The sequence below is a fragment of the Magallana gigas genome, chromosome 8, assembly GCF_963853765.1.
Source record: "Magallana gigas chromosome 8, xbMagGiga1.1, whole genome shotgun sequence".
Lineage (NCBI taxonomy): Eukaryota > Metazoa > Mollusca > Bivalvia > Ostreida > Ostreidae > Magallana > Magallana gigas.
Window position 1 is genome coordinate 41,119,103 of NC_088860.1, and position 12,916 is coordinate 41,132,018.

The window sequence follows — 12,916 nt, forward strand, 5'->3', positions numbered from 1 at the left end:
GAAAAACAAACCCTGTGGACTTTTGCACAATATTTCTAGTTTTTAAAAAAATTATCTTCAACAAATACAAGTCAATCATGAAATACAATTTTTCCTGTACTTAACACATGACTCAAGTACTTCTTTTTCTATAATGTAAAGTACAGCCTACTCCGGATATATTGAAATTCAGGGGACCTTGCAAATTATTTCAATATATCCGTATTTCAATATAAGGGAAATTGACTGACGTGAAGCCGCCATTTTTGAAAGTTTAATCCCGATGTAAGCATAGAATACCAAACCCGAACAAATTATTTGGTCATTATTTATCTATAACAGTGAACAGATTACATGGAATATTAGTCCTTGAAGGTTTGATTAAAATTATATCCGTAAGTTTTGTAAGTTTCATTTTGTTTACTATCTTAAACATCATCATAATCTCCGATCGCATTCTTTTACGTTTTAGAGAAAATCACCAGACTCAAAGGATTCAAATACTGCTAGACGCTGCTTGTGTAATATCATCGTAAGTGTACTCACGATAATCTCAAAATCCTTAGCTATGTCGAATTTAGGTTTTGTCCTTTTATCAAAAGCCATAACTATAGTTCGTATTTAGTGTCCGAAGATAAGGTTTTTCTGTGGGGTTTCCATATTACGTCTAGCCTCAATACATCCGTATACGTAAAAACAAAAAATTCAACGGTGAATACATTTTACTTTTTAAAAGAAGTATAAAAACACACATGATGAGAACTTATCAATTCACACCTTTGTATATCAACCAGTCAGTCTGGCATAATTACTGTCACCAACTGTGACGACAGCCGCCAGGGAGTACTTCAATTTAACCGTTAAAAAAACAACTAATTATCACCTATGGGGACCGATAAGTGGCTTCAATATAAGCGATATTTCAAAACAGCCGATTTCATTATATCCGTTAAATCAATGCAAAGAAAATGAGAAGCAAAACCTGGGGATTTATTTCTATTTCAAAATAAGCGGAATTTCAAAATAAGCGATTTCAATATAAGTGGAGTAAGCTGTACATGTATCTCCAAGCTGTAGAGGTGTATGATACACATAATTGTCCTTCATAATTCATTACAGATGCTTAAATTGACATTTAAAAAGTGTGGTCATACACAGAAATAATTAACGTAGACTTTAGGGAATTACTTTTTCAACCATGTTTATAGGACTATAGGTATATATATACATAACCATAACAAGACAATGACATGGCATCGTTAATTTTAATACAGATCTATAGTGCTTTTTCTGTTTTTTAAAAGGGACATGTGGCTTTCGAATTGGGAAAATCATCAAAGTTTTAATCCATTGGCAAAATAACAACTATCACTGTATGCATTTCAATAAAATATAAGTACTGATTTATTCTAATTCTATCTTTGGTATATTGTAAAATACATTTAATAAATGAATTAATTTTTCGGTGTTCTTATTTACTTTTCAAAATCATAAATAATTCTTTTTTTGTGTGGTGGGATAGGGTGTAGGAAGATACAAGTTTAATTAGGACAATCTGTAATACTTGCAAGAGGAAAGGGTCTAAATTCTGACATAAATTGCCGGTAGAAAAATCCCCGAAAACATTAATAATACAGTAAACTCAATACAGGATCAACATGAAAAGTTACGTGAACTTGACTTACAATGGTAATTTATTGATAACTTCCAGCATAATTTCTTGAGCCATCTTGAGGTACTCCCGGTGTTGAGCTTTAGTGACAACAGCCGTGCGTTCTGACCAGTTCTCTTTCTCGTCCAGTACTCGTATATCCTCAAAGCGAGTGGGTGTTGACTTTTTAACATTATGGGGCGTTTCAAATTTCACCTTCAAAATCAAGCATCCTAATTTATACTTGAGGTATCTATAATTTGACATACAAAATTAAGATATTTTGTCAAAATTCTTAATGAAAGTTACACTAGCATTTAATATATGTCACTAGTATTTACATTTCTGAATCATTAATTGTGAAAGAGTATTGAATACTATAAGAGGAACTTGATATAAACAATAACATTTCTACATATATATGTCAAATTGTCTTCACTTGGACTAAAAAAACAAACCTTATATTAAATTTTTTGTATTAGTATCAAGATTATCACTTGGACTTGGGTGCTTAGCCATCTTTGATATGTTAATGTCTAACCTGATTCCAAGCACTGTTGCTAGTAACATTCAATGCTTTGAAAGAAGAAGTTTTTCAAATCTCATAAAAATACATGTATACCATCTTGAACATGTGTGTATACAAAGTACCAAGTTATGCACTTCTTGTTTTAAAAAATAATTACCCGGGTACAACTTCAACAATTTGGCATATTGCTAAGATTTGGTAAAAAATGATTTTCTCATAGTTTAAAAAAACCAAAAAAAAAAGTGTCTGCAGCCGTCGCCCACAACGGAATTATACTCTGTCCCGAGTTTTTGCTTCCACCTCTTTTTGCTTGATATTTCAATAATAGTAAATACCTTTGTGCTCAAACTACGTTCATCCACTAATATAAAAAATGTCCAGATTATCTGTTTTGAAACGCCCCCTCTACCGCCTCAGGTTTCAATACACATCCCGAAATTGAAAGTCTACGGAGATTTTGCATTGCAACAGCCATTAATAAGCCCGGATGATAACGTTAAAAAATTGCGCGATGTATTCCGAGTGTATTCCGAATGGAGAGAAGATGTAAACATTCCCCATTATAAATCTCCCTAAGGAATCTGTTTTCGTTCCTGTTAATTTTTCTGAGTGGAAAGGGATAATTGTTCAGTGAAGATATCTTGGATATATTCCCTTTTAACGATTTCAACTGTATTTCTTTCACAGGTTTGTGTAATTTTATTAAAAATCATCAAAAAGTGATGGAAGCAATAACTTGGGACAGACTATTATATATTTTATGTAATATAACATGATAAACTTATATAATGTGAGTTTCATCAAGGGCAACAGCTGCGGACATATTTTACTAATACTATTAAAAAACCCACTAAGGAACTGGTGTGTTCTGCTCAGTATTATGAAAACTATGGGAAAATGCACTATTTATGACGTGACAACCTTGCGAAAGTTTAATCACGTAACTATTAATAGATTCTTAATTCATGGGTATTCTTGTGTAAATTAATAAAACGTTACATTTCAATTGTTTGTGATATTTTTAAAAAATCACTCAGAAACCGGGCAAAATATGACTGAAACTGTACCTTGTTCTTCGTTTGTATACATATCATTGCATATGGGGATGATGTTTTATCAAAACATTGCACCATAATTTGTTACTCGATCCTGTGATTCAAATTAGCTCTTTTAATAAGCTAATCTTATATATAATTTTTTAATAATAATATCAATTTTGAATACACTATTCTCAAGTCAATTTTCCTCAGATTGGTAAATTTCAACCTCTCTTTGACATGAATATAGGTGCTATAGTACACCTTTCCCCTGTTTTCACCTTGAGTCCTTTGTGGACAGGAGTACAGAGCTGGATGAGGTTGTCTTGCTGTGAAGGTTTCAGAATGGACTTCTTCACCACCGGTGGCGTGCCCATCAATAAAGGAGGCATGGTATCCCCAGACAGCGAGTTCTCACAATTCTCACTCAACTCCAGCAAGTTTTCATCCATTTTATTTCTGTTGAAAATATTAATAGCAAATTTCAAAATAGCTTTCTCAGCGAGTATCAACACTAAAAAATTTCAAATCAAATTGAGGGTTCTCTCTGGTTAAATATTTCCAGAAATAATCAGTGTTTGTCAAGTTTATATCAGTAAAGCTAGTCCTAGAAAGAATAATCTTACCATGACCAGGCTACGCTCAGGTCACAGTAAGAATTTGTCCCATATACTTGCAATGTAGCAGCCGCGAAGCGGATCTGCTTCGCGTCAATTTTAAGTCTGTTAAAAATAATATGCAGGGAAAAAACAAATTTTTATACTTTACAAACCTTTTTGAACATGCAGATATAGTTAATTCCATAAAATATCCATTTAATATGTCATACTAAGGCATTTTGTTAATAAACACGTTTGAATTTGCCTGTCATTTTGTTTGAAATCGCACTCGGAACGTCTTGGGTTTTATCATTAACATGGCGACCGTAAACAGCGAATTTTCAAACGTGATGTTTAAATGGGAGTGATTTTGTTGCAAAAACAGTTAATGTGGTACACTGTAAAATGGGATTATAAAAGAGCAACATTGTAAGAATTTGAGACCAATCATATGAAAATTTAGGGGAGATACAGCATGATTTAATTTTTTTATTTGCTACAAAGCGAGTATATGGGACGAATTCTATCATTAAACCGGTTCCGTAGGACATCTGTCTTTTTAACGTTAGAACATTCTATCTAAGGTTGTCCATGCGCTGTGGTCAAACAGTTAGAAGACAAAACGATCAAGAATATGCATTAGGCCCCTGTATATTAAATATCATATACTATGGAGCACATTGAATATAATTTGTTCTGTAGCAGGCACGTAGCATCGTTTTTAAAAGTGGGGGGGGGGGGCAGACTCATCCAAAAAATATTGACAAGCAAAAAAAAAAAAAAAAGAGGAAAATTTAAACTTTTCCAAAATCTTCAAAATCCTAATCCGTTGGGGGGGGGGGCTGGCGTAGTATATAACTTCATTTTCACTCCTCACTTCCTTATTTTCATATCAATTTTTTACATACTCCCAAAAAAGTGGGGGGACCAACTCCGTGATAATTCGATTTTTGATATATGTAAATTTTAAAAAAATTGTTGCTGCGCAAAAAATTAGGGGGGGGGGGGCAGGCCCCCATGATGATACGTGCCTGTGTAGAATCGAGAGGTATATTGTATTGTTTACAATAACAGGCAAGTATATTCATAACATTGTCAAGCAGAGACCGTTTCACAGTCAAAATATTATCGTTGTCTCGAAACCGATCGAAATCCATGTTATTAAATGACAGTTGAAATCAACACAATATTTTGTAGGCCTTTGCCAGTTTTACCTTTGATATTGTAATAAAAAACAGAATTCTCCAGATTTTAAGGCTTACAATTTTTAAAATCTTGTCTTGTTTTTCTTTTACCGCTTCCCTTTGAAATTAAACAGGAAGTATCATTTGCGCATGCTTGAACTTAATTCGGATTACCTCGCATGGTTCCCTATTTGACTCAAGCGTAGGACAACGTCGGAAACGTACCGAATATCTTAAAAGATTTTTAGTCAAGTCGTACACAGACCAACTCGTATACAGGTCAACTCGTATACAAAGTTTTCCGCATAAAAAAGACCGGACAATCGGGACATCTCCGGTACATAGAATTACCGAAATACCCGCGATTTACCGAAATACCCGGTGAAAACACCGAAATACCCTTCAAAAACACAAAAATGCCCATTATTACGCCATAAAGAGTGTATGTCTAGTATTTTATATAGATAGTTATTGTAAATAAAGTTAATTTTTGGAATAAATGTATATTTATTATAATACTTGAACTTGTGTTATATAACGTTACGTGTGCAAGAGAAAGGAGCAATTCTGATAGAAATTACGTCTTTAAAATAGTTGCTCTTTTTATAGTTGCTTCCACTCTATATGGATTTTTTATGGTTATTATATGATATAAAAAAATAAAAGCTGATAAACTGTTATTTTTAATTCTTAGGAATAAAATTTCACACCTCTATTCGAGTGAAAAGCAATTCATGCAAGAGTTATTGTTCTTAACCCAATGTCTACACATTAAAAATCGCTATTTATGTCAAAATAATTACATTATCAAACTGAAAATTTGGGAAATACATTTAAACACTTTGATTTAAACTATAATCCCAGGTAGCACAAAACGTTTTTATAACATTTTATTCCTGTTGTAAGGACGTTATCAGTAAACGTTGTCAATAAAACATTTAAAAAATGTTTTAATAACATTTTTTTTTCGTTGTTAAAACGTTTTAAGCAAACGTTTTTGACGAAACATTTTCATACGATTATGCCATCGTTTTCACAACATTGTTAAAACATTACTAAAAATGTTTAAATCATTTCTCCCAAAAACATTTACAAATACGTTTTAAAAACGTTTTCATATTGATTTTAAAAGCATTCTTAATTCATCATTTTTTCCTATAAGGGTAATTACCTAAATATGAATATAAAGATAAACCTTTTTTCATTATATTTTTAAACCAATTACATAAAATTAAATGTTTCCTGCAAACACTAACATAACATTGCCTAGAAATATTGATAAAACATTGTTAAAACATTACTAAAAATGTTTAAATCATTTCTCCCAAAAACATTTACAAATACGTTTTAAAAACGTTTTCATATTGATTTTAAAAGCATTCTTAATTCATCATTTTTTCCTATAAGGGTAATTACCTAAATATGAATATAAAGATAAACCTTTTTTCATTATATTTTTAAACCAATTACATAAAATTAAATGTTTCCTGCAAACACTAACATAACATTGCCTAAAAATATTGATAAAACATTGTTAAAACGTAAAAAATTACATTTAATTTTCAAATTCAACCACCTTTTTATATAAAGTACCTTATGTAGGTTCACTTGAAAATGGATGTGTAAATCCAGATAGCGCTTAATTGTAATAGAAGTAAAATTCATTGTAATAAAAAAACTGTAATAGAAGAACTGTGCATGTTTCCTTAATTAACAGTATTCATACTGTGTGACATCATTTTTACTCTTTATATTTATGTAATCAATTTGAAACTCAATAAGACAAAAAATTATATTCACTAAATTTGAACCTCCTCTATTAAAAGTTTTATCTCAATATTTAGAACAAAGGCAATTTTCAGCTAGTTCATTTACTGATGCTGCCCTAGGGAATCAGTTCCCTTGCTCTCTCAATGTGTTGATTGAGAGTTAATGGAATGACACAGCGGGGTGCTATGGCCAAGCCTCTTACAGCCGATCCTACTTATGCAATTTTCTCGCGATTTGAGGTCAAAGTTTTGTAAAACCCAATCGCGCGCTATTCACACAAAGACCGAGAGGCAAATTACAGTCACATAATGTGAGTATAGTTTGGTATTTAATATTCAAATTTAAATTAATGCCTGGGTATATATTAATGCAAGCATGATTTGTATATAATTTTATCTTGATGACTCATTCTGCAAATCTACATGAAGTTAACAAAAGAAAAATTTAAAATCTTCAGATCATGATTTACAATGACTAACAAATGTGATGTACATTTACAAGTATATATGCCAGTTATGAAGCATGATATGCATGATAGTTTTTTTTAAATTATAGTCTATTTAAGTTTATATATTTGAGACTTGTAATGTTAAACAGGTGAACACAATGGGAGGGGGGTGGTTGTTTTACTATTTCCTGTTAGCAAACAAGGCAACAATTTATCCTCCCCTATAATTAAAAAAACCCTATGACTCAATATAAAACACCCAATTCATTGAATTAAATGTTATAGAGCGGCATTTGTTTTTGTTTTCTTATTGTTTACACATTTCCAACTACTGTTGTATCTCTCACTCTCTTTCTCTCTCTCTTTCTCTCTCTCTCGTGCAGTTACACATACGATCTGCTGTGTTGACAAAAAGGAGATAAACACGATAAAATTTTTAAGAGTACATTGGTTGTACTGTTTATTCTTTTAATAGAAATACCTTAAGACGTCTGGATCTTTTATAACACAAGTAAAAATTTATTATGAATTAGAAGAAACCCTTTTTATTTTATTTTAGAAACAAATAATGGACCCTAATAAAAAACAAAACAAACGGCGCCTATACAACAAGAAATGGATGTCTGAAAAACGTAGAAAACAAAGGCAACAGTCTGAATTAGATACAGATTCTGACACATTTCAATGTTCAAGTTTTGTACAAGATGAAAATCCTAATGAAAACATTGACGATACACAAAATGCACCGGTTCTGAATGATCGGCAAATGTATGACGATGCACCATTAGATAATAACAACACAGCAGAACAAGGTTTGAATTTTGCCGCAGATATCTCATCTAGTGATGATGAATCTGATGACTGTGATGGAGAAACTGCATTAATCGATACACTAAGGGAATGGGTTAATACACACGAAATCAAGGCAAGTGCAGTTGATGATCTGTTGAAAAGATTAAAAAAAAACTGTTAATCCAAATATTCCTTCTTCTTCGCGCACGCTACTTAAAACACCAAGGAACATTGATCTGCAAAGAATATCTAATATGAATTACTTTCATTTCGGACTTAAACTAATGATTTTGGATACGTTAAAAAAATATCGCCAAACAGAAATTGAAGCCCTAAATAGCAAATTAATACTGTCTTTGAACATTGACGGACTTCCTCTATTTAAAAGCAGCAAAACATCTGCATGGCCAGTTTTAGGACTTATTTGCAATTTGAAGCCCCCCAAACCATTTCCAATCACGTTGACTGTTGGAACATCTAAACCATCGAACCTTGAATTTTTAAATGAAACAATTGCTGACATTAATAGTTTGATAACTAATGGGATTGACTTCAATGAAGAACATTTTGAAATCAAACTTCTATGCATTATTTGTGATGCACCAGCAAAGGCTTTTGTTAAGTGTGTCAAACAATATTCAGGGTATTATGGATGTGACAAATGTGAGCAACGTGGGCAATATTTGGGACGGATGACCTACCCATTAACTGAAAATCTTGTTTACCGAACAAATGAGTCCTTCCGTAACCAAACACAGGAAGAACATCACAAAGATGCTTGCTGTCCATTTCTTGACCTGCCAATGGATATGATAAAAGATTTCCCTGTAGATTACATGCATCAGGTATGCCTTGGAGTAATGAAAAAACTTCTCATAACTTGGATGCGGGGCCCGAGAGCGAATAATCGACTGTCCAGTAATCAAGTTGCTCAGATTAGTGCAAAACTCATTTCTTTTGTGCAATATATACCTCAAGAGTTTGCAAGAAAACCAAGGGGTCTTGAGGAAGTGGATAGATGGAAAGCTACTGAATTCCGCCAGTTCCTTTTATATACAGGACAATTTGCATTAAGAGGTGTTTTATCAAATAACTTGTACAAACATTTCATGTGCCTTTGTGTAGCAATAACTATTTTAGTTAATGAGGATCTTGTTTTGCATTATGCAACTTATGCACATCGCCTACTTTGTTACTTTGTACGAAATTGCCGCAGATTGTACGGAGAGGAGTTTTGTGTCTACAATGTGCATGCCTTGTTGCACTTAAAGTCTGAGGCTGATACATTTGGTTCATTAGAGAAATGTGCTGCTTGGCCTTTTGAAAACTATATGCAACAATTAAAACGAAAAGTTCGCGGAGGCAACAATCCTGCAGCTCAATTGGTAAAAAGGATTTTTGAGTCCATGGAAACAGATGTCGTCCCAGCTCAAATTAAAGTTAAAAAGATAATGGTCAAAATTCCCAACAATGTGTATAGAACAGATAGGAAGAGGTTCTGTGAAGTAATCCGCCCTGTCAACAGGGAGAAACAGGCATTCCTCTGCAGAGAATACTATTCACCCGAATGTTCCTTTACTTATCCCTGTGAATCTTACATCATTGGACATGCAGAATTTTTAAATCAAAATTACACAATAAAAACCATTGATGCTGAAAACCTAACAACAAGGTGTCTGAAGGTGCCTTCTCACCATGACAACAGATATGTATTTATTCCATTGCAACACAACTTTCAAGTGTAACATATTTTCACCAGAACATCTATAAATGGTACCACAAATGGTATGTGCTTTATCATTTAATACTATATTTATTTTTGTTGCTAATAATATCTTATATGTCTTGAATCTGAATGAAATACTGGAATGCAAATAGGTAGAGTTGCTTGAATTCTAATACTGGTAGCTATGAGCAGTTACTTATACAAACCATCATTACTTAATTTGAATCAATATCATGTGATTCTTACAGTTTAATTGATAATCTGTACAATGTCAAAAAAGCAAAGAATGCATGGTTTAATATTGGGTATTTGTACCAGGTATCTGTTCAATTCATTACTTGAAATAATGTATTTAAATATTTAGAATATATTAAATTTATATTCCAGATCTTACATTACCAATTTAAAACATGTTTGCTGTAGTCCATTTTGTGGATGACGAAAGTGTAGAATGTGTACCTAAATCATGGCTTGAAGGAGTATGTATACATTATTTACTCAACAAAATATTTATTAATGCTTATTTGTACAACAAAAATCATGGTTTTTTTTAATAGGTTAACATACTTTGATTCAATATAATAGCTTGGTCATGAGAAAATTAAAAACCCTTTGTTCCTAATGAATTATGTATCAAATAGATTAAAAACTATCATCTACGTCCTTTTCTTCTTTTTTGAAGCAATACTGTTATTGGCCACACCTGAATGCGAAGAAAAAAATACAAAAAATGTCCCTACCAGACAAGGACACCTGGAAAAAGTACAAATACAGGAAAATTGGACAAGGTAAAATATAAAGTTTTAATATTTGAAACTAACATGATACACTTTTGAAAATCTTGAAAGAAATACATATATATAAATTTACCAACATACAGGTGTTTTCAATATATTCCGATACTTTTGTTGTTGACAAATACTTTAAAAAACAGATTACGAAGACTATGACACAGCCAGGAAAAATCTAAAAAAAGCGGAAGAGACATCTAATCTGGAGAGTGAGGAGGAATCACGAAAAAGGAAGCTTCCAGCAAGACTGATAAGCGAATCGGATAACGATACTGATATCGAAAGTGACATTGAAGGTAACACACTAATCATTATCAATTTTTATACCAGTAATTCAAATTTAGCACTATTTTGAAACATTTTAATATCAAATAAATAAAGCTATTGAAAATTAACACAGGTAAAACACTGCCATCTCTCCCAAAAAACACATGTTCCCAGAAGGAGAAGAAACGTACAACACCTGTAAAGAAGATGCCTACCTTACCATCACTAGACAGTTCGCCGCTGTCTCCATCACCCCCAGCATCTTCTGTGCCAGTGAAGAAACAAAACCTGGCCACAAACTCAGTAAAAAGACAATTGCTGACATCAACTACCTCCATTCGCAGATCCCCGAGATCAAAAAGTACACTGTCAGCCTCATCAGCTGGGACAGCTACACCACCAAGAAGTACCCCATCAGTATCTATCCAGTTACCCGGTATGTTATTTATATGAAAATAAAATACATCGTAAAACTTTGTAAGAGGAGCTATATTAATTAGTACATGTATTCACAAAAACTGATTTTGTTTTTAGTCGCTGCCAATGATGTTAGAACATCTGCAACTAAAACACTGGGAGAAAGCATTTCTGACTTACTCAAACAAGGTCTGTAAATAAGCTCCAGATTATATACATCATATCTTTTAAATTATTTTAATGAGACCAATTTAACAAAGCAAACTGTTATTTCTTATTTAGTTATTTCCAAACTTGATAAGCAGCAACAGGATATAACTGCAATAAAAAACCATCTAATTTCTGCTGTGGACGTTGATTTGGATACTATTGAAAGTCTGTTACCCTCTGGTAACAGACTGAATACTTCAGCAGAAGTTGAAGAATTCCAGGATTCTCTAGATGACGACTCAAAGAAGAAATTGGTAAGAAACCAAATGCACATAGTTTATGCAAAATGTATGTTTACAAAGATAATAATGAGTTAATTAAAGCGATCAAAGATGGTTGATATGTAAATTATTATTCTGTAAATATTTTTTTGCATCAGTAAATTAATTTAGGAATAGTTCATCCCCAATAAAATATACTTTTATATTAAATTGCTGATTTCATTTGTTTTAGATCAATGCCATGGCCTCTCTCCAGGGTGGAGAGCATGCTGGAGAGATTTGCAGAGCAGTTATGCGAAGTATCATGACAAATAACTGCATGAGCCAATTCAGTGGAACCGGACAAAAAGGAAAAATTGCTTTTATTGGCACACCCCTCTACAAAATCATCCTTTGTAAGTATTAAACAGCATTTTGATTAAGTATTCAAGAACTTGAATTTGTTTTTGTGTTTATAGGTCATGTTATTTTAACCTGAATCTAATGAATTTTTCCATCTACAAATACATATATATACATTTTTTAACCGATTTTTCCTTTTTTCAAATCTTTTTAGCTGCTGTTCGCAAAGCATCGAAGAAAACTATCCCGTTTGAGACAATTAAACGAGAGGTCTTGGACGTTTTGAGATTTGCTCCACATCTTCCTGGGGGAATCAATTATGCTAAAGTAAATAAAATGTCTTGTCTTTAGAGTTAGATAGGCTTTAAAATCATTTGAAAATCTACAGTCTATATAATACAGTTATAAACAATATCACTCTTTGTTAATGTCTTTATCAAATGTTTCATAGAATATGCACATTTTAAAATAGTCATCTTCATAATTTTATTTTACATTGAAATCTTCTTTATTTTAGAAAAAGCGTGGAAAGAAATCAAATCCAAAAGAAGGCGAATTCCCACCAGACTCCGAATAATATGGACTTTTTTTTTTCAAAAACACAATTTTCCATCAGAATCATAATACAATTGATTGTTCTTTCAATAATACAAATGTTATTTTAAAGAAAATTTAACTGTTGTTTTTATTTTATATTTACACAAAACTGAAAGAGTTTGAGAACATTTTTTTGAAGTGTTTGAAGATTTTTATATCAAATTATGTTAAAATATATAACATATGTTCTCAAGATGTTTTCACTAAGGTTATCAAAACGATTCCGGTACATTTTCTGAAATTGTTGCGTAAAATTGTTTTTAAAATGTTTCCTGAAAAGTTCTCATAACGTTTCAAAAAAATGTTTTCAAAACATTGCTAAACAATGTTTACAAAAAACGTTATTATAACGTAAA

The 12,916-nt window shown here is 32.2% G+C and overlaps 2 protein-coding genes across 8 annotated transcripts in view; one reads left to right on the plus strand and one right to left on the minus strand.

Moving 5' to 3' along the window:
- The window catches only part of LOC105346603 (transforming acidic coiled-coil-containing protein 3), a 33,926-nt gene that overhangs the window by 14,365 nt on the left and 6,645 nt on the right, over positions 1-12,916 (minus strand). For 2 of the 4 annotated variants that reach the window (XM_034471309.2, XM_034471306.2), the window contains exons 1-3: positions 5,058-5,151; positions 3,478-3,655; positions 1,665-1,846 (exon numbers count right to left, since the gene is read on the minus strand). In XM_034471309.2, the coding sequence (XP_034327200.2) occupies positions 1,665-1,846; positions 3,478-3,648 (353 nt within the window). In that variant the 5' untranslated portion in view covers positions 3,649-3,655; positions 5,058-5,151. Of the gene's footprint in view, positions 1-1,664; positions 1,847-3,477; positions 3,656-5,009; positions 5,152-12,916 lie in introns of those variants that run through there. The other 2 variants (XM_034471307.2, XM_034471308.2) reach the window with 2 other exon arrangements.
- Positions 5,839-12,635, plus strand: LOC105318061 (uncharacterized). 4 transcript variants are annotated; one of them, XM_066069985.1, is made up of 10 exons: positions 6,259-7,059; positions 10,103-10,194; positions 10,398-10,503; positions 10,650-10,802; positions 10,907-11,209; positions 11,308-11,379; positions 11,473-11,654; positions 11,854-12,016; positions 12,178-12,290; positions 12,481-12,635. In XM_066069985.1, exons 2-10 carry the CDS (start codon positions 10,126-10,128, stop codon positions 12,538-12,540), a joined length of 1,221 nt encoding a protein of 406 aa, XP_065926057.1. In that variant the 5' UTR covers positions 6,259-7,059; positions 10,103-10,125; the 3' UTR covers positions 12,541-12,635. The 4 variants fall into 4 exon arrangements, with proteins under 4 accessions (XP_065926056.1, XP_065926055.1, XP_065926057.1 ...); XM_020063127.3 differs by lacking the exon at positions 6,259-7,059 and adding an exon at positions 9,189-9,774; XM_066069984.1 differs by lacking the exons at positions 10,398-10,503; positions 10,650-10,802; positions 10,907-11,209; ... (3 more) ...; positions 12,178-12,290; positions 12,481-12,635 and adding an exon at positions 7,757-9,774 and having other exon boundaries at positions 5,839-7,059.